General features: G+C 38.9%; 1 protein-coding gene across 1 annotated transcript; it reads left to right on the forward strand.

The window, feature by feature from the left end:
- The first annotated feature begins 1,002 nt into the window (after positions 1-1,002).
- Positions 1,003-22,415, forward strand: TDO2 (tryptophan 2,3-dioxygenase). Its single transcript, XM_060093665.1, has 12 exons — positions 1,003-1,037; positions 1,259-1,364; positions 2,706-2,796; positions 4,973-5,043; positions 6,067-6,194; positions 7,698-7,884; positions 9,344-9,451; positions 17,600-17,711; positions 18,340-18,397; positions 19,786-19,865; positions 20,430-20,520; positions 22,262-22,415. The coding sequence occupies exons 1-12, from the start codon at positions 1,003-1,005 to the stop codon at positions 22,413-22,415; spliced, it is 1,221 nt and encodes a 406-aa protein (XP_059949648.1).
- Positions 22,416-23,081: the final 666 nt, after the last annotated feature.

The raw sequence follows: 23,081 nt of genomic DNA on the forward strand, positions 1-23,081 counted from the left end.
AGGGGCCTCAAAGCAATGGTTTAGAATTTAGTCCAATAAATAATGTTTTCTAGAAAGAATACTTTCTCACAGATATTGCTTGGAAACCTGGGCACATTATTATCGTTTAAAAATTGTCTGCACTACATCATAACAGGTGATCTGGCAACATGAGAGTCTGGATGCTGCAATGCTAACTTTGTGATCTCAAAGCAATGTCACCATCACCGTTTTATTAAACATGTACGCCCACCTAACCAAGCTCATTATATATTGTATCCTGGAAAAAAAAAAGAAAAAAGAAATAAAAATAAAAACTGTCTGCAGACAAAGTGGGATGACTGCCACTGCCTGGTAATCAGGGTGTGACAGGTGACCAGTCAATTAATAATGTGCATTTAAGTTCCAATTCAATACAGCAGCCTAACTGCTGCTAATCATTAGATAAGATTAAGGCCAGAAGAGCTATGAAGCGGGGACGGAAACGGGGTTTAAGCATGAATCCTGCATCTGTTACATAACGTATTTCTTTCCCCAGAGACATTCGAGGTCCATTTGTGGCTGAGGAGTTGTAAGACTATTCAAATCTGAGACTGAGAGAATAAATGTTTGTTTTTCTCCTACAGTGTACAAGCTCATCCTCTTATACCCTGTAACACTATGAAAATGTGCTCTTGGAACAGAATAGTTAAATCTTTGGGCTGTTCCCTTTGCCTCTTACCGAGTTATTTGCTGCTTGCTACTGTGGATATGAAAGCAGAAGTTGACAAGTCCAATATTGTTAGACAGAACACTCACACTTCTAGCAAACAAACTGTCCCAAACACAAATCCACTCTAACGTTTATCAAAGTTCAGCTTCTGTTCCAGCTGAAACAAGAGCCTTGGTAAGAGACACAGAGGGGCTGATTGGCTGGGCAGGGTGGGCAGGGTCCATAAAAGGCAGCTGTGGAACATCTGGGGGGCAAAGACATCACCTGGCCAGAGGCAAAACTCAGGGCTCCTGTGACAGCACGTCTTCACCATGAGTGGGTGCCCAGTTTTAGGAAGCGGCTTTGGGTGAGTATTTACCTCTATCCTAAGTATGGGTAAGCTCTTAGGAATGTCAGGTGTGAACACTAATTTCGGAATTTCCAAAGCAAGGGTGAACAGTCACCCTTCTTCCCTTGTTTAATAATCTACTTTGAAAAGTGAGCAATAAGGGAATTCTCGTCACTCCTATTATTAGTTACTGTTCTTTCTCAAGCTCTATTTTTTTCTTCTCACTTTTTCATCTGCAGATATGCTTTTAAAAACCTCTCTGTACAAGGCAGTGAAGAAGACAAATCACAAATGGGTGTGAATAGAGCCAGTAAAGGGGGACTTATCTATGGGAACTACCTGCAAGTAAGTGGCAGAGTCCTTACAAGGAATAGCTTTCATTGCTAGGCGCTAGGTGACATTTTCATGTTTGGGTTTTTGTTTGTTTGTCTTTTTGTTTGTTTTCTCAGTCGCCAAATAGTTTTCTGGACCTAAAGATATCTCTTTTCATACACATGTATGCTTTTTCGAGTTTTGTTAGAACAATTCAAGAGACTCGTATGTGAAGATTCACCTGCCTGACAGAGGTACAATAAAAGCAGAGAATGCAGAATCCAGGCCGAGGACACATGGGATAAGATAAAGCGTAGATAACTGGCAGGCATTGCACAACTTGCATACCTGAGACCTGGTTACTGAATCCCAGCATAGATAATTGCAAATGTAGCCAGAAAATATTCTCTTTTAAATTCTTTATCTTAAACTAGAAATGTTGAAGGAGTATGTTTAGATGAAAGAAAGATGTTACAAAGAGGCACTTGGAGATTATTTTTATTTCTCTCTCTTTTTTTTTTTTGGCCATGCCACACGGCATGTGGGATCTTAGTTCCCCGACCAGGGATTGAACCCATGCCCCCAAGGTGGAAGCGTGGACTCTTAACCACTGGACTGCCAAGGAGGTCCCTGGAGATTATTTTTAAGGTGTGAAGTGATTAGAGCCCTGATGCCCTTGTTGGTGGGTTTCTAGGGATGAGCTGACATGCAATGTTAAGACCTTAGAATCGACTCTTTAAGAGAATAAAAGAGCAGCAGACACACAGTAGGCTAAGCAAGCTATGAAGCTTTTATAGCACTCTCTCCAAGAGATGGAAGGGACAAGATTTCTCAGTGAGGGTAATAGCATTTGTTATGATAGATTCCTACCAAATATATTTTCCTCTGAAAAGAATAAAACTCATAAATTCAACTCACTCTTTATGAAGAAGCATTAATTGTTTAAAAGAAAGTAGATTGGTTCCTGAGCATTTGGGATTTGGGGGACTTTTTTCAGTATTGTATTCTATTTATTAAAGTTGGTAAAAATCAGTTTTGCAATTTCAAAATCAGTCTTTCTTTTTGTAATCTTTTTTCCAGCTTTATCAAGATATAATTGACATATAACATTGCATAAGTTTAAGGTGCACGCACGTTGATTTGATACACTTATATATGGCAAAGTGATTACCACCAGAGCATTAACTAACAAACACCTGCATCATGTCACATAATAGCCATTTCTTTTTTTTTGCAGTGAGAACACTTAAGATCTAGTATGTAATGCATTGTCATTAACTATGATCACTATGCTATACGTTAGATCCAGATAACTTATTCATCTTGTAACTGGAAGTTTCTACAAAATCAGTTTTTCTATTTTTTTGTTTAAAGTTGGAAAAACTTTTGAATGCGCAGGAACTTCAAAGTGAAATAAAAGGAAATAAAATCCATGATGAGCATCTTTTCATCATAACTCATCAAGGTAAGTTGCCCACAAGGTTGGAGAGTAACTATTCATAGAAATTTTCCATCAGTAATGAGGAAAGATACCACACTTTTACCTGTAAGATGGTGGAGGACTAAGAAATCACCTTTGTTTGGATGCTTGCGAATACTTTGCTGTCAGATAAGTTCTCATAGGACCTCCTTCTGCGATTTATAACAGTCTTCTTTCTGCTACCTCGGCGCTTCTTGGATCAGTTATGACTCTGTCCTAAACCCAAGGGGGCTTTCTATCTCTTGGAATTCACAATTTATTTGCAAGCTAAGATGTCACTATTTTTCAACTTGGAACATTAGGAGACTCTTTTCAAGAAACAGATCCCTCACATTTACTGTAACTTTACATATCCTACAGAGAGCTGGTACTAAACAGGAATGTGAATTTTGTCAAAAATGTGTGTTCCTACTCTCCATACTTCTGACTTCTGGGTAGTGTTTTTTTTTTTGTTTTTTGCTTTTTTTTTTTGCGGTACACGGGCCTTTCACTGGTGGGGCCTCTCCCGTTGCGGAGCACAGGCTCCGGACGTGCAGGCTCAGCAGCCATGGCTCACAGGCCCAGCCGCTCCGCGGCACGTGGGATCTTCCTGGACCGGGGCATGAACCCGCGTCCCCTGCATCAGCAGGTGGGCTCTCAACCACTGCGCCACCAGGGAAGCCCTGGGTAGTGGTTTTTAACGTAGAGTCCTTGACTTTGGAAGTTTAGGAAGTCCCTGAACTCTTTGAAATTTTGTGCAATATTCCACAAACATGTCTTTCAGAGGTCTGTGACCCCCAAACCTTTAGATTTCCTCTAAGATTGTTGGTGTCATAATACTGCCCTTTGGCTGACCAGGCCCCAGTGACTCATGCGGGTCAGTGCTGCGTTTCTAGATGTTTCCTTGTCCTGTCAGTTCTTTGTGCCTTTTCCTCAAATGATTGTTTTCTTCACGGACTGGCTAATATGATCATCTCCTTTGAGTTAAAAAAATTAAAAATGGAAAATAATGGGGCTAATGTGTTACTTCTCCTGTTTTTTATGTTGACATTTTAATCAGTGGCTCGAAGGCAAAATCAGCAGGAGAGGAATCACCGCAGGGCAGCACACGTTGGGAATCAGAAATTTGTTTCGAATCCCATCTCTACCATTAAAGATGGTGTAACCTCGGTCAGGTTTCTTGACCAGTAATTCTCGCCATTTCCCCACCTATACAATGGAAAGAATGATTGTTTCTTCTCATGCATAGAGTTGTTGTGAGGATGACATGAGTAACGTGCACTAAGCACTGAGCTCAAGGTAGAGCACACAGTCAGCACACAACGAATGGTAGCACCTATCGTCTGATGGGGAGACTTTCCTTCCATCAGAACACGTGGTCAGTGGGTCATGGGACCAGTTACACCAAGTTAAACTTGAAAACGTGACTCACAAACTGATCCAAAAATATTTGGTTTGCTCTTGTTGTCCAAATATGGAAAATAGATTTCTGAAAGTCTCCTTAAATGTAATTTAAAGGTATAATTTGAGCCCCTTCATTAGTACAGAAGCACAGCCTGTGGCCAAACAGAAGGCACTAGTGATCACTAAGATGATTGGTTTCCATGCTCCTCTAATGACTACACTGGCTGTTTAATTCATCTATTTATATAATAATCACCCAGCATTTATCTTTTGCCAAACACTGTGCTAGGAACTGAGGGAACTAGATGAGTATGACAGAGTTTCAACCTGTTCATAGCTTGTCCTCCCCATAGAGTCCAAGTCCCTAGAAACAAATACGTTGTCATACTCATTAGGTTAATGTGTATTAGGGTCTCACTCTATAGGAGTTTAGTATCACTTCCACTTCTCCACACACCTCCAGCTTCCACATGGGAAGTTAGATTTAGATTACGTGCTATATCCACAAGGACATTAACAATATTTTGTTGAGAGAAGTCATTTGGAAAATAATGTAAAGCATATGGATAACACGGCATATTCAAGCACTCAATAAAAGGAGTCTGTTATAACTTTACCACTAATATTTGTTTGTAGCATAAAATGGGGCTATATGGGCCTTTATTGATTTTTAAGTTACATTTTGATTTCTCTTACAGTGTGTTAACCGTGTCTTTCATATAATTATGGTCAAAAGGCTCCCATCACTTTCCAACTGACAATGATTTTCCCCTCGCAGCTTATGAACTCTGGTTTAAGCAGATCCTCTGGGAATTGGATTCTGTTCGCGAGATCTTTCAGCATGGCCACGTGAGTTGCCATGTCACAATATTGTTTTCATACTTTTCTTGGAGAATGTAGAAAGTATTATTAATGGGAAAAGTTTAACACCAAATGGTGGAATTATAACTTAACGGGGGAAAAAAGTTTGTAGCAGAGAAGTGTTTAGTCACATCTTCCCAGTCAGTCATCACCTTGCTTCAAGGTTCCTTTCCAATTTTAGTTTCAAGCCCCTTGCTTAGAACTCCATATTTTCCCCTTAAAAAAACGTTATGATGAACGACTGTGGATTGCCAGGACAGCTAATGCAGATTCGTTCATCAGTAGGTACCAGAATTGTATTTCTACTGAACGTTTGCATGGGAAGACAGGAGCAATGGTGAGCAAAGGGAGACGGAGAGAAAGAGGAGAGGAAAGAGGGAGGAGATGCAGAGGAGGACCGGGCGGGGGAGGGCAGAGAGGGGCGCCCCGTGAAGCTACCGCAGCCTCCCTCCCAGCCTGCATCCTGCCCACACCTTCCTCCGCCCTTCGAGGACACAAGACCCAGCCTTGGGTCCCCCAGCTCGGAGCCCCTGCGCCAAGGGGGCTGGGAGGAGAGAACATCCATCCTCAGACAGTGCCCTTCTCGTACCTGTCAACGCAAACCCCATCCGTCTCAGCGGCAACTCCCGCCTCAAGACGGAGCCCACGGACCCAGGGGTCTGCTTAACCTGCACACACGAGTCCGCATGTTCCCCTGGACTTTATTCCTTAAAGCAAAACTAACAGAGACGTTTGCTAAGCGATCAGTGGGAGTTGTGGTCCAGAATTTACTTAAAACTTGTTTCCATATAGTTTTCTATTTTTAAAGAAAAAAAATGATTTTGAGGTTGCAGGCGTTCCTTGTACACAATCCAGAGTTGCTATTAGTTCAGTGTCGACCTAAGGCACATTTTAATGCCAAGGTTGCTCTTTAGAGTAGAGATGGCATTAACAGAACACATTGTTATTTATACTCTGTTTAGTGTCTTCCAGAACGGAGGACTGATGACTGTTTCATCTCCTAACCCCCAGGTCAGGGATGAAAGGAACATGCTGAAGGTGGTGACCCGAATGCACCGAGTGGGGGTGATCCTCAAACTCTTGGTCCAGCAGTTTTCCGTCCTGGAGACCATGACAGCCTTGGACTTCAACGACTTCAGGTGTGCACGCGGCTTTGTCAACATGCAGAGGTTACCCTCCCATTCTGATGGGCTGGAGAGAACGTGTGTGTTGTGTTGTGTGATGTAAGAAGCCTGTCCTGCTGACACTCTGTCACTGGGAGCACTTGGGAAGCATCACCACACGCATTTGAGCAGCTACTGAAAATACTTCATCCCTTCCTCTTACATATGAACATAGCATGATCTGTGAATTTCAATTCATCGTGTGTGCCCAATTTTTGTCCCAAAAGGATTTTAGACAACTTACCAAAATGGCTAAAAAGGCTGATAGAATACACATAACTAAATTTAAATGATTAAAAACTAAAAATAAAAGAGAAACAGGAGTGCTATATAAAGAAACATGTCAGCATAAGTTATGGATTAAACTATAAATTTTATTTTTTTATATTTTTTAATTTTTATTTTATATTGGAGTATAGTCGATTAACAACTATACTCAGGTGTGTTAGTTTCAGGTGTACAGCTAAATAATTCCATTATACATATACATGTATCTATTCTTTTTCAAGTTCTTTTCCCATTTAGGTTATTACAGAATATTGAACAGTTGAACTATAAATTTTAGAGGTACATATCCAGGAAGATATTTATCTATCTATCTAGGAAATCTTTTTTCATAACCAAAATTTGAGAAGAAATCTTCCTAAGAGCATCAGGTGCATTTACTGATGGAACAGACAGTATCTTCTACATATATGATGATCAAATGAAAAGTGGTAGAATTCCTTTGCAGTATATTTAACAACTTGAAGTTTTAGTACCAGTTAGATGAAGGAAATTTGTAAGGATGTGAGAGTTATGTGGGGCGGGAGTACTCACATTTTGTGATGCCCTATTTTGTGTTAGGCAACATCCAATTCATTTTACTTGTAGGGTCTCACCAGTGCTCATAATAATACTAGGTAGTGAGATTAATGAATCGAACTTTAAAGAAAAATGGAATAATATATATATTTTTTGGCTGCATGGCTTGCGGGATTTCCCCCACCGGAGAGTGTCCCTCGGCCACTGCAGTAAAAGCGCCAAGCCCTAACCACTGGACTGCCAGGGAATTCCCTTGAATAATACTTATAAAGAAACTTTTAGCACTATTGAATGAAAAATATTGCTCAGTGTTCACCTGTCTTTATCTTAGGAAAAGCTTAGTATACACACATACATGTACGTGTCTGCATGTGTATGTATAAGTTTACATGTAAACACACACACATAGATAAACACACAGATACATACACATATGACCTTTCACAAACTATACAAACATCAACTGACAGTGACAATGATGGCTAGGACCTCGTTGTCCTGATTTCGGTGAAGTCCAAGTCCTGGGTCCAACACTAGGCAGTTGTGTGTCTGTGTTTGGTGATGTCTGGGAGACTCACACTGACCACCTTTCCCAACAGAAGAGACCCTTGCGGCGATTGACCGTGACAACAATCTCCTCCCTCCTCTTCTGCCCTCCCCCACCTGTTCTCACAGAGAGTACTTATCCCCGGCATCAGGCTTCCAGAGTCTGCAGTTCCGACTGTTAGAAAACAAGATAGGGGTTCTTCAGAGCTTGAGGGTCCCTTACAACAGAAGACACTACCGTGATAACTTCAGGGGAGAAGACAACGAGCTACTACTGAAGTCCGAGCAGGAAAGGACCCTCCTGCAGCTGGTGGAGGTGTGTGTGCAAAGGTCACTGGGAACGCTTAACTCAGCACACCTGGTTACTTGAGCTTCTGCGACACCTGGATTTTAAAATTCATATCAAAGTTGGGTCGCATTCATTGTAAACAAGAGAAGAATGAATTTATCGAAATACTTTAGCTGGTAAATTCCACTAATTAAAATATTAAAACCTCTCTTGAGAACTTCAGATAATTTATATAATTCATGACATGTTAATATTTAACAACCTCCTTATCTTATTATAACAATCCTTTTAAATATTCCTGCTAAGCAACATTTGATTAGCTGATTTTTAAATTATTTATTGAATGAGGTTTGTTTCTTTAAAATATTCCATAATTGAAAAGTTCCACAAGTTGTGTTTCTTAATTAAACTAAGTAACTGAGATTCTATCCTTCAGACTTTTTTCCCTTCATATCTTAATTCTCTGTGGGTCTGTAAATGGCCTTGAGGAATTATTAATTTGTTTTTGCATAAGTAAATTATTAAATAAGGATTGTATAGCTTTGACTTCCTTGACAAAGTCTTTTCCTTTGCAAATTAAATTTTTATTTTAGTGAATTATACTCTGCTCACTAATCCCCTGGGCATTGTAAGTGTAGATTTAGGTTAATAAATTATAGATAATGCTATTTAACACCTTATAAAGATGGAGAAAGAATCAGAAAGCTAATTTCAAAACCAAAAATAGGCTAAGTGAGAACCCACAGAGATGCACAGATTTGGTTTTATTTCTATATTAAAAATCCTGTGGCATCTTAAAATAATTGAGCAGTCAGTTGATTTCAAAGTTGCTAAGTGTACAATGTCCCTGCATTTAGAAGAAATCATATCTTATACATGTCATGATTCCTTCAGCTCCTAAGACATAAACTATTTTGAGAATAAACCAGAAGCCCTCATTAAAAGAATGTATAGATATGTTCATAGATTTATAGAAAAAAATTAGGATTTCTGTAATAATATATTTCTTAATAAAGAGTAAATATCTTTTTTTTTTTTTTTTTTTTTTTTGCGGTATGCGGGCCTCTCACTGTTGTGGCCTCCCCCGTTGCGGAGCACAGGCTCCGGACGCGCAGGCTCCGGACGCGCAGGCTCAGCGGCCATGGCTCACGGGCCCAGCCGCTCCGCGGCATATGGGATCCTCCCAGACCGGGGCACGAACCTGTATCCCCTGCATCGGCAGGCGGACTCTCAACCACTTGTGCCACCAGGGAGGCCCGAGTAAATATCTTTAATGTGATTTCCTTTAAGATTAGGAGAATAAAATATTGCTATTTTATAAATGAAGAAATTGAAGGGAAAGAGAAATATTTACACACAAAAAAACAGGATGTATGTTTCTCAAAACCATGAAAATTTTCTGTTTCAAGTTCATAAATGTTTGTTACAAAGCATTTTACATATTTTAAATTTTACAATGTATTTACTTGAAAAATATTTATTTTAGGCATGGCTGGAAAGAACCCCAGGTTTAGAGCCACATGGATTTAACTTCTGGAGAAAGTTTGAAAACAACATTGTCAAAGGCCTGGAAGAAGAATTCACAAGAATTCAGGTATTTGTGAAGCCATAAGTAAACATAAGTTTGCCACAGGAGAAGTACTGGGAATTTCATTTTAACCATTTTCTCTTAATCTTTCATTTTCTTCATATTCTTTTACAAATTCATCTGCTTGGAATATATGACATGATTGATTTAATTTTACTGATGTGCAATAAAAATTAAATGGAGAAGTTGATTGTAGGCAAGACTTTGAATAGATGAGACTAATAGTCCTTTCTCATTTTTATTGAAAATATCATGTTATGACCAGTTCTAGACAGAAGTGGGCTCACAAAGGTCCAGTGATCCAATACACTAAGCCATATAACTTTCCTTCACTCTGATGTGTCTGCTGAGTTCTTCCTATTGGCTCTCAGACAATGTCAAGTTTCTCTCAGTTAAAAAAAAAATATTGTAGATTCCTCAATTTCCCTCACGTTATGGGCCCCATATCCTTTCTTCATGACCAAATTTCTTGAAAGTGTTGTTTCAATTCTACACCTTGAGAGGCTGTGTCATGAGGTGTTTAAAGCAGGGACCTGATGTCACAGTCATGGGTCAAGTCCCCCCGTCCCTGCTTGGTGACCCTGTGCCGTTGAACCCCTCCGGCTACCTAACCTCTCTTTGCTTCACTCCCTTCATTGGCAAAATAGAAAATACGAGTATCTACCTCATAGGATTACTGTGATCATTGCATGAGATTCACATTTGCAGAGTATTTCGAACAGCAGTCAGCATGGTTATTTCTTTTTCTCCATCTAATTCTCGCCCGAGTTCAGTCTGCCTTCCTGCCCGTCATTCACAAATGGTCACTGGTACCTAAATCCAATGGCCATTTTTATCTCCATTTTACTTCACTTCCTACTGGCTTTACTACTAATGACTACTTACACTTTCTTGAACATTTCCCCCCATGGTTTTGGTATCAACATTCGGTCTACATCTAGTTTTCTGAACCTTGTTTCTCTGTCTCCTTTTCACAAGGCATAGGCTCAGATCCCTTGCATTCCCTCTCTGTCCTCTTCCACCAGTGAACTCGTTTATACCCACTGCTTCAGCATCTGCTAAGACACGAGTAATTCTCAACTGTTTAGCTTAGTTAGCTCCTTAAATTTCTTTTTTTCTTTCTTTTTAAAAAAATATTTATTTGGCTGCTTCAGGTCTTAGTTGGGGCGAGATCTTTTGTTGCAGGGTATGGGCTCTTCCTTGAGGTGCACGGGATTCTCTCTAGTTGTGGCTCGCCGGCTCCAAAGGGCATGGGCTCAGTAGTTGTGGTGCACGGGCTGTTGACCCACGGCATGTGGGATCTTAGTTCCCTGACCAGGGATCAAACCCACATCCCCTGCATTGGAAGGCGGATTCTATTTTATTTTTATTTTTTATTTTTTATCTTTTTTTACTTTTCATTTTTTTAACATCTTTATTGGAGGAAAATTGCTTTACATTGTTGTCTTAGTTTTTGCTGTATAACAAAGAGAATCAGCTATATGTATACATATATCCCTATATCCCCTCCCTCTTGCGTCTCCCTCCCACCCTCCCTATCTGACCCCTCTAGGTGGTCACAAAGCACCGAGCTGGTCTCCCTGTGCTATGCAGCTGCTTCCCACTAGCTATCTATTTTATATTTGGAAGTGTATATATGTTCATGCCAATCCCTCATTTGGTCCCAGCTTACCCTTCCCCCTCCCCATGTCCTCAAGTCCATTCTCTATGTCTACCTCTTTATCCCTGTCCTGCCCCTAGGTTCCTCAGAACCATTTATTTCGTAGAGTCCATGTATATGGGTTAGCATACGGTATTTCTTTTTCTCTTTCTGACTTACTTCATTCTGTATGACAGACTCTAGGTCCATCCACCTCACTACAAATAACTCAATTTCGTTTCTTTTTATGGCTGAGTAATAGTCCATTGTACATATGTGCCACATCTTCTTTATCCATTCATCTGTCAATGGACACTTAGGTTGCTTCCATATCCTGGCTATTGTAAATACAGCTGCAATGAACATTGTGGTACATGACTCTTTTTGAATTATGGTTTTTTCAGGGTATATGCACAATAGTGGGATTGCTGGGACACATGGTAATTCTATTTTCAGTATTTTAAGGAGCCTCCATGCTGTTCTCCATAGTGGATGTATCAATTTACATTCCAACCAACAGTGCAAGAGGGTTCCCTTTTCTCCACACCCTCTCCAGCATTTATTGTTTGTAGGTTTTCGATGATGGCCATTTGACTGGTGTGAGGTTGATACCTCATTGTGGTTTTGATTTGCATTTCTCTAATGATTAGCGATGTTGAGCATCCTTTCACGTGTTTGTTGGCAATCTGTATATCTTCTTTGGATAAATGTCTATTTAGATCTCTGCCCAATTTTGGATTTTTTTTTTGTTTTTTTGATATTGAGCTGCATGAGCTGCTTGTATATTTTGGAGATTAATCCTTTGCCAATTGCTTCCTTTGCAAATATTTTCTCCCATTCTGAGGGTTGTTTTTTGGTCTTGTTTATGGTTTCCTTTGCTGTGCAAAAGCTTTTAAGTTTCATTAGGTCTCATTTGTTTATTTTTGTTTTTATTGCCATTTCTCTAGGAGGTGGATTAAAAAGGATCTTGCTGTGAGTTATGTCATAGAGTGTTCTTCCTATGTTTTCCTCTAAGAGTTTTAAAGTTCCTGGCTTTACATTTGGGTCTCTAATCCATTTTGAGTTTATTTTTATGTATGGTGTTGGGGAGTGTTCTAATTTCATTCTTTTACAGGTAGCTGTCCAGTTTTCCCAACACCACTTGTTGAAGATGTTGTCTTTTCTCCATTGTATATTCTTGCCTCCTTTATAAAAGATAAAGTGACCATATGTGCATGGGTTTATCTCTGGGATTTCTTTCCTGATCCATTGATCTATATTTTTGTTTTGTGCCAGTACCATACTGTCTTGATGACTGCAGCTTTGTAGTATAGTCTGAAGTCTAAGAGTCTGATTCCTCCAGCTCCATTTTTCTTTCTCAAGACTGCTTTGGCTATTCGGGGTCTTTTGTGTTTCCATACAAATTGTGAAATACAATTTTTTCTAGTTCTGTGAAAAATGCCATTGATAGTTTGATAGGGATTGCATTGAATCTGTAGATAGCTTTGGGTAGTAGAGTCATTTTCACAATGTTGATTCTTCCAATCCAAGATCATGGTATATCTCACCATCTGTTTGTATCATCTTTAATTTCTTTCATCAGTGTCTTATAGTTTTCTGCGTACAGGTCTTTTGTCTCCTTAGGTAAATTTATTCCTAAGTATTTTATTCTTTTTGTTGCAATAGTAAATGTGAGTGTTTCCTTAACTTCTCTTTCTGATTTTTCATCATTAGTGTATAGGAATGCAAGATTTCTGTGCATTAATTTTGTATCCTGCTACTTTACCAAATACATTGATTAGCTCTGGTAGTTTTCTGGTAACATCTTTAGGATTCTCTATGTATATTATCATGTCACTGCAAACAGTGAGGAAGTTTTACTTCTTCTTTCCCAATTTAGATTCCTTTTATTTCTTTTTTTTCTCTGGTTAGAGTGGCTACAACTTCCAAAACTATGTTGAATAATAGGGGTGGGAGTGGGCAACCTTGTCTTGTTCCTGATCTTAGAGGAAATGGTTTCAGTTTTTCACCATTGAGAATGATGTTGGCTGTGGGTTTGTCATATATAGCCTTTATTATGAGGAGGTAAGTTCCCTCTGTGCCTGCTTTCTGCAGGGTTTTTATCATAAATGGGTGTTGAATTTTGTCGAAAGCTTTTTCTGCATCTATTGAGATGATCATATGATTTTTCTCCTTCAATTTGTTAATATATATCACATTGATTAATTTGCATATATTGAAGAATTCTTGCATTCCTGGGATAAACCCTACCTGATCATGGTGTATGATCCTATTATGTGCTGTTGGATTTGTCTGCCTGTATTTTGTTGAGGATTTTTGCATCTATGTTCATCAGTGATATTGGCCTGTAGTTTTTTTGGGGGGACATCTTTTTCTTGTTTTGGTATCAGGTTGATGGTGGCCTCATAGAATGAGTTTCAGAGTGTTCCTCCCTTTGCTATATTTTGGAAGAGTTTGAGAGGGATAGGTGTTAGCTCTTCTCTAAATGTTTGATAGAATTCGCCTGTGAAGCCAACTGGTCCCGGGCTTTTATTTGTTGGGAGATTTTTAATCACAGTTTCAATTTCAGTGTTTGTGATTGGTCTGTTTATATTTTCCATTTGTTCCTGGTTCAGTTTTGGAAGGTTGTGCTTTTCTAAGAATTTGTCCATTTCTTCCAGAAATTGTCCATTTTATTGGCATATAGTTGCTTGTGTCTTTTCTGATGATCCTTTGTATTTTCTTCAGTGTCAGTTGTTACTTCTCCTTTTACATTTCTAATTCTATTGATTTGAGTCTTCTCCCTTTTTTTCTTGATGAGTCTGGCTAATGGTTTATCAATTTTGTTTATCTTCTCAAAGAGCCAGCTTTTAGTTTTATTTATCTTAGCTATTGTTTCCTTCATTTCTTTTTCATTTATTTCTGATCTGATCTTTATGATTTCTTTCCTTCTGCTAACTTTGGGTTTGTTTTGTTCTTCTTTCTCTAATTGCTTTAGGATAAGGTTAGGTTGTTTATTTGAGATGTTTCTTGTTTCTTGAGGTAGGATTGTATTGCTATAACCTTGCCTCTTAGAACTGCTTTTTTTTTTCACACACACACACACTGTATTTTATTTTTACAAGAGATAAATAAACTGACATCAAGAATTGTAAATGGATGACCACAACAAAATTAGAACTGCTTTTGCTGCATCCCATAGGTTTTGGATCATCATGTTTTCATTGTCATTTGTTTCTAGGTATTTTTTGATTTCCTCAGTGATCTTTTGGTTATTTAGTAGTGTATTGTTTAGCCTCCATGTGTTTGTATTTTTTACAGATTTTTTTCCTGTAATTGATATCTAATCTCATAGAGTTTTGGTCAGAAAAGATACTTGATATGATTTCAATTTTCTTAAATTTACCAAAGTTTGACTTGTGACCCAAGATATGATCTATCCTGGAGAATGTTCCATGAGCAATTGAGAAGAAAGTGTATTCTGTTGTTTTTGGATGGAATGTCCTATAAATATCAATTAAGTCCAGGTTGTTTAACATGTCATTTAAAGCTTGTGTGTTCTTATTTATTTTCATTTTGGATGATCTGTCCATCGGTGAAAGTGGGGTGTTAAAGTCCCCTAGTATGGTTGTGTTACTGTCAATTTCCCCTTTTATGGCTGTTAGTATTTGCCTTATGTAATGAGGTGTTCCTATGTTGGGTGCATAAATATTTACAATTGTTCTATCTTCTTCTTGGATTGATCCCTTGATCATTATGTAGTGTCCTTCTTTGTCTCTTGTAATTGTCTTTGTTTTAAAGTGTATTTTGTCTGATATGAGAATTGCTACTCCAGCTTTCTTTTGATTTCTATTTGCATAGAATATCTTTTTCCATCCCCTCACTTTCAGTCTGTATGTGTCTCTATGTCTGAAGTGGGTTTCTTGTAGACAGCATATATATGGGTTTTGTTTTTGTATCCATTCAGTCAATCTATGTCTTTTGGTAGGAGCATTTAAGCCATTTACATTTAAGGTAATTATCGATATGTATGTTCCTATTACCATTTTCTTAATTGTTTTGGGTTTGTTTTTGTAGGTCTTTTCCTTCTCTTGTGTTTCCTGCCTAGAGAAATTCCTTTAGCATTTGTTGTAAAGCTGGTTTGGTGGTGCTGAATTCTCTTAGCTTTTCTTTGTCTGTAAAGGTTTTAATTTCTCCATCAAATCTGTATGAGGGATCCTTGCTGGGTAGAGTAATCTTGGTTGTAGATTTTTCCCTTTCATCACTTTAAAGATGTCCTGCCACACCCTTCTGGCTTGCAGTTTCTGTTGAAAGATCAGCTGTTAACCTTATGGGGATTCCCTTGTATGTTATTTGTTGCTTTTCCCTTGCTGCTTTTAATATTTTTTCTTTGTATTTAATTTTTGATAGTTTGATTAATATGTGTCTTGGCATGTTTCTCCTTGGATTTATCCTGTATGGTACTCTCTGAGCTTCCTGGACTTGATTGACTATTTCCTTTCCCATATTAGGGAAATTTTTAGCTATAATCTCTTCAGATACTTCCTCAGTCCCTTTCTTTTTCTCTTCTTCTTCTGGGACCACTATAATTTGAATGTTGTTGCATTTAATGTTGTCCCAGAGGTTTTGAGACTCTCCTCAATTCTTTTCATTCTTTTTTTCTTTATTCTGCTCTGTGGTAGTTATTTCCAGTATTTTATCTTCCAGGTCACTTATCCGTTCTTCTGCCTCAGTTATCCTGCTATTGATTCCTTCTAGAGAATTTTTCATTTAATTTATTGTATTGTTCATCGTTATTTGTTTGCTCTTTTGTTCTCCTAGGTCCTTGTGAAAGGTTTCTTGTTTTTTCTCCATTCTATTTCCAAGATTTTGGATCATCTTTACTATCATTACTCTGAATTCTTTTTCAGGTAGACTGCCTATTTCCTCTTCATTGTTTGGTCTGGTAGATTTTTACCTTGCTCCTTTATCTGCTGTGTAGTTCTCTTTCTTCTCATTTTGCTCAGCTTACTGTGTTTGAGGTCTCCTTTTCGCAGGCTGCAGGTTCGTAGTTCCCGTTGTTTTCGGTGTCTGCCTCCAGTGGCTAAGGTTGGTTCAGTGGGTTGTGTAGGCTTCCCAGTGGAGGGGACTGGTGCCTGTGTTCTGGTGAATGAGGCTGGATCTTTTCTTTTTGGTGGGCAGGGCTGCTTCCAGTGGTGTGTTTTGGGGTGTCTGTGAACTTGTGATTTTAGGCAAGGCTGGGCATGTGATAATTTTACTCTCTAGAAACCTTGTTTTTCAATCTTTATTTGTTTCTCCTTACCTCGTTTTTTATTCTCTGTGGCTTTCTTAGGCTTCCAAAAATGCATCAAGCATCCACTGCATAGAAGTCTGATATTCTCGTATTGTAATTCACTTTCCAGTTCTTGCAGATTGGCTCTGTTAGGTCACTCTTCTGACACTCAGCAAAGCTGCTGACTGGTCCAGTCAGCAGCTCATTTCCCCTGTTGTGTTAGTTTCTGGAATGGCCTGCCTCGGGGAAGGGATGTGTTAATTTCTTCTTTCTTGTAACCATCCACAGGTGGAACAGGGTGGAAGGTGGATTCTTAACCACTGGATCACCAGGGAAGTCATGCTCCTTGAATTTCAGATTCGATCTTCTATCCCAGATAACTCTTTCCCTGTCTTCAGGTCTTGGTTCAAGGACAACTTCTGCGGGATGTTCTTACCCAACCTCTCTGCTACTATAATTTATTATGGACAGCACTATTCCTTTACACCACTGCCTATGGTTGTAATTTAACTTAAGTTTTCAGTGTTTCAGTCTTACCAGATAGAGATCAAGGGACTCAATTTTGCTCATGATTTTTTATCTATATAACATTAGCCTTATTTACTGAATAAATCAATAATCAATTGGCTATAGTGTGCACACACATTCTTACCCCACAGTGTGGTTGTTCTGATGAATTGAAGACAATTGGGGAAACGGATTTTTGCTCCAGCCCAAGTAATTGAGTTGTAAGTAGCACATGTGTTGTAAGCAGGAAAATAAGAATTCCCTTAAACAAATCAATAGATATCAAATAAATAAAAATATAACAGTGGAAAATATCTAAGGAATTGTATTTCCAGAATACTGCACTGAAGATAGAATTTCAGTAGAATTAGTTGTATCTCTAACTAGGAATTCTTAATTTTTCCTAAGTGGAATTACTTTACTGCCTGTATTAAATAATTGCTGTCTAAAATTAGACCATTATTGACCACTTGTAGTTACCTCCAGCTTTGCCCATCTGGGTCCATTTCTCTTGATATTTATGAAGAGAGTATTTGGGTTTAACAAATCATTTAAACTTAAACAAAAGTATAGAACCAGTGGTATGAGGAAAGTCCTGTCTCATAAGCCGTAATTTTCAAGCTGCAGTATTAGATGATATAGTACATATCCTAAGTACAGCCTTTCTGCACCCAGCTAGTTTTTTCTCACAAGCAATGTTTTCTAAAATAAGGATCTCTTCTCTCTTGGGAATATTAATGCAGTATTTTCCCCAAAGGCCAAGGAAGAGTCAGAGGAAAAGGAGGAACAAAAGGCTGAATTTCAGAAGCAGAAAGAGGTGTTACTATCCTTATTTGATGAGAAACGCCATGAGCATCTCCTTAGTAAAGGTAGGCATTTCTATTCCGAGGATCCTTCCCCTGGAACGTAAGACCATGAGATCAAAAAGTCAAACCTTAGTTGGGAGGAAAAAATGCACACTGATATTTCCACTCATAGGAACAAGGAATTTTTCATTTGTTGTGGAAGTTAAGTATTTTCTATACCAGGTTTCTCTTTTTTTAATTGACTTAAAATATATTTAATAAACCTTATTTTATAATTCTATAATTTATTTGAAGTGTTTCCAATAAGGTATTCATAAATGATACAGGAACTGAGTATTTAGGAAAAGAAAAAAGGTCAAGTCCTTTTGTATGTGGCTGTTTATTGCTTGATTTCTAACCCTGCCTATTTAAAGGTTTTGAGAAGTTAAAGTATGTGTGTGTGTGTATATATATATATATATATATATATACATATATATATATATATTTAAATTTGTCTTTCAAAATCTAATATTAAAATAATGTTTTAAATGATAGTTTTGCAAATTCAAGCTAAGGGATAAAATATTTAAACGAACATTCACATTCTTTTCTAAAAACACGTGACACAATTATTTAAGGTGATGATTGCCAAATGAACATGAGTGCCTTAAATTACCTATTAAATTAAAACTTGCTATGTGTCTTGCAGGAGAGAGACGGCTATCATACAAAGCACTTCAGGGGGCCTTGATGATATACTTTTACAGGTAAAAGCAAATCAAAAGGGGAGAATTAAGGCATACAGCATGATTGTTTCATTTATTTATTTTTGGTTTTCCTTGGCTGTGCCACACGGCTTGTGGGATCTTAGTTCCCCAACCAGGGATGGAACCCATACCCCTGGTAGTGAAAGCACTGGAACGCCAGGGAATTCTCAAAAGAGGTGAATTAGAAGTAAAAATGGAGGAGTACATATAAATAATAAATCCAGTATAAAGCTTATACATTGCAATCATAGTTTTAAAAAATCATTTAGATTTGGCGGCGGGGGGGGGAAGCTTAGAAAATAATCGTGAAGTTTCATGAGGTTTTTCTTTATTTTACATAGTAAGAGTCCAATTTTATACCTGTGGTGGGTAAAAAAAAATAAAATAAAAATACACACAAATTAAACAATATCCTTTTCATTAAATTCTGCAGTGTTATGTGACATTAAGTATCCTAAGGACCCAAAGTTTAATCTGTCTCAGAAACTCAGCAATGAAATGGGTTCTGTCACTTTAATGATGTTGTTATTCCTGTTTTGTAAAATGAAAAAGAATGAAGTGAAAACACCTTATAAACTGTTGTTCTGCTTGTTCAGCAATTTCAAGTCTAACTGTCTTCACCATGCACAGTGTCTGGGGCAACCACGTCCTGTCCTCCTAGCCACGTGGGTGAACGGCCCATCTTTGTGTTTCATAGATTAAATGTGTCAGAGCAATAGATGGCACACTAGTAAAAAGCAAAAAAAAAAAAAAAAAAAAAAAAAAACAAACCTGTGTTTACTGCATGTCTTACTTACTTGGGTTTATTTTTTAATCCTCTCCCATCTATTTTTCAGAATGGCCGCATCAAAAACCCTTCTCTTTTCCTCAACTGTTAGTAAGCATATGCTAGTCAGGCTTATGTATCCTCGGCAAAAAATGCACTGAGAGAGTTGGGGGAGTAGATGAAAAAGGAAACAAATATAGCAGAAGGAACTGTAACAAGCAGTCTTTGTTTTCACGTTTTAACATCTTTGCCTGGACGAAGTTTCTGACTGTTATTGGCTAGAAAATCCGAGATGGTGTCCGTGTCTGCCTTTTATGAGAAGGAGTGTGAGGTGTGACTCTGGCTGGTCACTTCACGTCTATCGAGGAATGTTCTAGACTCTTACACACATGCTGCCACATGAGTGGTGTTAACCCCTTTTATGAGATGAGGAAACTAAGCCTGGGAGAGAGATCAGAGCTGTCACAGCTCCTAAGAGGCAAAGGGGATGTTTGTTTCAGGCCCAGCAAATGGTAGAATGTGTGTTCTTCCTGACACACTGGACTTGCCTGAACACTTTTTATTATTAATACTATTACTATTATTATTTACTATTATTATTATTATTCTTTTTCTTCCCCAGGGAAGAGCCCAGGTTCCAGGTCCCCTTCCAGCTGCTGACCTCCCTCATGGACATGGACTCGCTCATGACCAAGTGGAGATGTAAGTCCCCCCGGACCCCCCAGAGCTGCTCCCTCCCTGGCACCCTCCCCTCCCCCACGGCTGTGGGTGGGGGGGGGCTCCGTCGTAAAAGCAGCGGAGCAGCTGCTCTCAGGGCCGACCCATCCAGGGCGCGCGGCGGGCGCAGTGCCCAGTGCTCACGGCTCCTCTGTGGGCCCAGGAAGACGCTGTGTTTGATAATTAGAAGAAACAAGTAAGCTTCAGGTCGAAGCAAATTTCGCTTGTAATAGCAATGCCCTCTTGGCGTCAGTACAACTTGAAAATAATTTCAATAGTTCGAGTTCATGGAGGAAGGGCCCCATGAGGACACGAGTAGCGAGGGCTCATGTAAGTCTCAGGGACTCCGCCCACGGCGTCCGAAGGCTGAGCGTAAGGATGGACGGACGCCCCACGCAGCTTGGACCAAGTGGGGCGCCGAGCAACCCACCCGCACCCTCATCCGCTCACACCTGAGCCTTCCACACGGCTGAGGGATAAGGGGAGGCGATAATCGTTACCAACCCCTTGCCCTTGGCGCATGTGGAGCTAACGCGTGTGTCTGTCTAGATAACCATGTGTGCGTGGTGCACAGGATGCTGGGCAGCAAGGCGGGCACCGGCGGGTCCTCGGGGTACCAGTACCTGCGCTCCACGGTGAGGTAAGCCGGGCATCCCTTCTCATCTCGGGGACCCACCAGCGCCTTCTTCCCCACGGAGATGCGCCTTATCTAGGAAAAGTCACTTATATTTGCTCCTGTCTTGACTGCCGGCAACCCATGTATCCTTAGATTAAGGGACTCCTGTGGGAGCCTTCGGAGGTCACTGCAAACACCCTTAGTTCTGGAAATTCATCATTGCATCCTGGGATGCGAGGGGGCGGGGTACCAATGTCTGCATGACCTGGGAGGGCAGGAACCAGGTAACCCAAGAAGCGTTTTCAACTTATTCTGGCTCAGGTCTGGGCTAGACTAAAATGGGTTTCATTGATTCCGCCAAAGCCCTCCTGGCCAGATGAATGGCACAGCTGAAAATAGGTTCTTGCTTGCTGCTATGACTCTATTGTATAGGATAAAAACTACTCCCATGTGCTCCAGAGACTGCCTTTTTCATGTTGTTTACAAGGAAAGAAAGCAACATCTACTGAGCACTTCAAACATGCTAGAGAGATTTCTAGGACATTCATGTTTTTACTTTATTTAGTATTCACAGTATTATAGACGGATGGATATATAGATAGACAGACACATTTGAAAACTGGGAAACTTACAGAGTCCTGTGGGAAAGGAGAATCGAGAATAAATTAGATTTAGTCTCCAAAATTTTTTTTTAAATTTTATTGAAGTATAGTTGATTTACAATGTTGTGTTAATTTCTGCTGTACAGCAAAGGGACTCCAAAATTCTTTATAATTCACTATTTTCATCCCTACTCTTACTACCTGATTGACTAAGTTATAAAACACAATGTTTTGCTTTTCATCATTTATAGAGATTTTCAGTTTCCCTGGGAATAAACGCTAGGCTGAATGATTCACAAAAGTTATTGGTTTGAATTTTCACAGTCATTACACATTTTCTCTTTTCCTGGGAATAAATTCTGTAAGCAGCATGAAAGTGTAAATGATTGTACAAAACGAGCACAGCCATTGGGTGTGGTGGGAACAGTGAACACAAACAGCATTCCTGGTGTGTCATTTTCTCATTAAATCTTCACAAAGGCCTGGTTAGAGGAAGGGATTGTAGTTTTTATTTTACAGAGTAAGAAACCAAAACACTGAGCTTTAGACAACTTGCCCAGGGTCACATGAGTTGCAAATGACAGAGCAAAATTTGAACCCAAATTTGACTTCAAAGACAAATGTTCTTCTGCTATAAAACTGCAAGTTAAAATAGTTGACTAACAAACACATGGCAATTTTAAATGTGAAAATCACTCTTATAGACATTTATTATAAATCTAAGATGGCATTTCAATTTATTAATGCACTCATGTCACTTACCTGGCAGCAACTTAATGGGTGGGAAATATTTTCTGACGAACAACTAGGAATTCTGTGTGCTTTCAATTTATAATTTTGCATCCTGTCCTTTAAAAGTCAGAAACTAGAACACACCCTTATCTTTATGAAGGTAGCATGACAATAATAAAGCTCTAGGTTTTAATCTGGACCAGCCGGGTCCAGATCACTGAAACACGTAATATGGTTTTATGGGCATGAACCTTGGATATGGAATAAAAAATGAAGCAATCTTAATACTGATACTCTTTGATATATACAACATGGAACATATAATATAATACTGAATGCTAATTATTTATGGCAAAATATCATTATTTGAGAAATTTAAAAATCTTTCATGTCAATAAATCTAAAACATCTGTATATATGTGCTTCTCCAGTGACAGGTACAAGGTGTTTGTAGATTTATTTAATCTCTCAACATATCTGGTTCCCCGACACTGGATACCGAAGATGAACCCAATTATCCATAAGTTCCTTTACACAGCTGAATATTGTGACAGCTCTTACTTCAGCAGTGATGAATCAGATTAAAATCATCTGCAAAAATTTATGAAGAACATTGATTTCTCAATCTGTGGTCTTTTTTATTGTCTATGAATTTTCATGACTATGCAGAGTCCTAATGTAATATATGTTTATACATATATATAGCATATATAGCACTGTAGCACTGATTCAATCCTAAAAATAATTTTATTACCTCATGTGTGTGATGACATCAGACTCAACAGTAAGAAATTCAGTTACATTGTAACATTGTACCTAGGGTGTTTTCCTATTAGAGACAATGTCCCTGTGTTTACCTTAATGTAACCATTTAATGTAATAATTTTCTCAGTTTCATACCTTATAAGCTTGTACACTTCAGCTATTTCAAATATTTTATGCAATAAAATGTGTCATTCTGTACAAAGATGTGTTCAATCAAAAAGTTTTGTAAATAGTAAATAAAATTTAGTCTTTTGACATATACTGTTTTGGAAACATTGTTTGTATTTGTTAGGACTCTTGGTGACCAAGGACAGAAATCTGTCGGAAACTTACCTGCAGGGGGTTTATTGGGCAGTTTCTCCCGTAGCTCCCAGAGGTGAGAGAGGCTTGGGGAGCTTGGAGGCACAGGGATGGATCCAGCTCCTGGAGAACGCCATTCCCCAAACCTTGGAGGACCTCTGTCTCACCTCTTCTTCTCTGTAGGCG

This window comes from Mesoplodon densirostris, chromosome 1 (genome assembly GCF_025265405.1).
Source record: "Mesoplodon densirostris isolate mMesDen1 chromosome 1, mMesDen1 primary haplotype, whole genome shotgun sequence".
In the NCBI taxonomy this organism is placed as follows: Eukaryota; Metazoa; Chordata; class Mammalia; order Artiodactyla; family Ziphiidae; genus Mesoplodon; species Mesoplodon densirostris.